This window comes from Fulmarus glacialis, unplaced genomic scaffold, assembly GCF_000690835.1.
Source record: "Fulmarus glacialis isolate BGI_N327 unplaced genomic scaffold, ASM69083v1 scaffold33063, whole genome shotgun sequence".
Lineage (NCBI taxonomy): Eukaryota > Metazoa > Chordata > Aves > Procellariiformes > Procellariidae > Fulmarus > Fulmarus glacialis.
Genome location: NW_009202861.1, coordinates 1 through 825, shown reverse-complemented (window position 1 = coordinate 825; position 825 = coordinate 1). Strand labels below are relative to the sequence as shown.

The window sequence follows — 825 nt, the reverse complement described above, 5'->3', positions numbered from 1 at the left end:
TCCCCTTTGTTATTCCCAGGGAAGGGGGACTAATTATTATGACGAAGGGGCTTAATTGTTTTGACAAACAATTAATTATTCCTAGAAAATGTTAATTAGTCACAGGGGATTAATTAGCTTCATTGTTGTCCCCCCCACCCCCTGCCTTTGTTTTTCCCAATGGGGGGGAATTAATTGTTCTTGAAGAGGAATTTAATTATTTCCAGGAGTGATTAATTATTTATAGAAAGTGCTAATTAGTTCTAGGGGATTATTAATTACTCTTAGGGGATTAATTAACTCAATTAATTACCTCCCAGGGGCTGCCTCCTTCTCAACACCCCCCCATTACCATCCTCTTCGTTGTTCTCGGGGAGAGGAAACTAATTATTATGGGGAAGAGCCTTACTTATTTTCAGGAGCAATGAATTATTCCTAGAGAGTGTTAATTAATCTTAGGAGATTATTAATTAGTCTTAGAAAATTAATTAATCTGGTTAATTATTTCTCAGGGGGAGTCTCAACGCTCACCCCGTTACCGCGCGTCTGTCACCGTCCCCTTTTCTATTCCCGTGCCGGCGACTAATTACTCCCTGGGCTAATTAATTATTCCCGGGGGGGGGCTTAATTATTCTTAAGAGCTTCTTAATTAATACTTACTAATTAATTAACCTGTTAATTACCCCCCCCAGCCATGGCGGAGGACATCAAGGCCAAGCTGGAACGCTACAAGACGGCGCCTTTCGACAGCCGCTTCCCCAACCAGAACCAGACCAAGAACTGCTGGCAGAACTACCTGGGTACGCGCCTGTCCCCAAGTGTCCCCAAATGTCCCCAAGTGTCCCC

General features: G+C 43.3%; 1 protein-coding gene across 1 annotated transcript; it reads left to right on the top strand.

Annotated features, from left to right (window-relative positions):
* Positions 1-673: 673 nt before the first annotated feature.
* On the top strand, positions 674-779 carry LOC104074365 (cytochrome c oxidase subunit 6B1; the record flags this gene model as incomplete). Its single annotated transcript, XM_009574449.1, has 1 exon — positions 674-779. A coding segment is annotated over exon 1 (106 nt), but the record flags the coding sequence as incomplete, so codon positions are not given.
* Between the last annotated feature and the right edge of the window lie 46 nt (positions 780-825).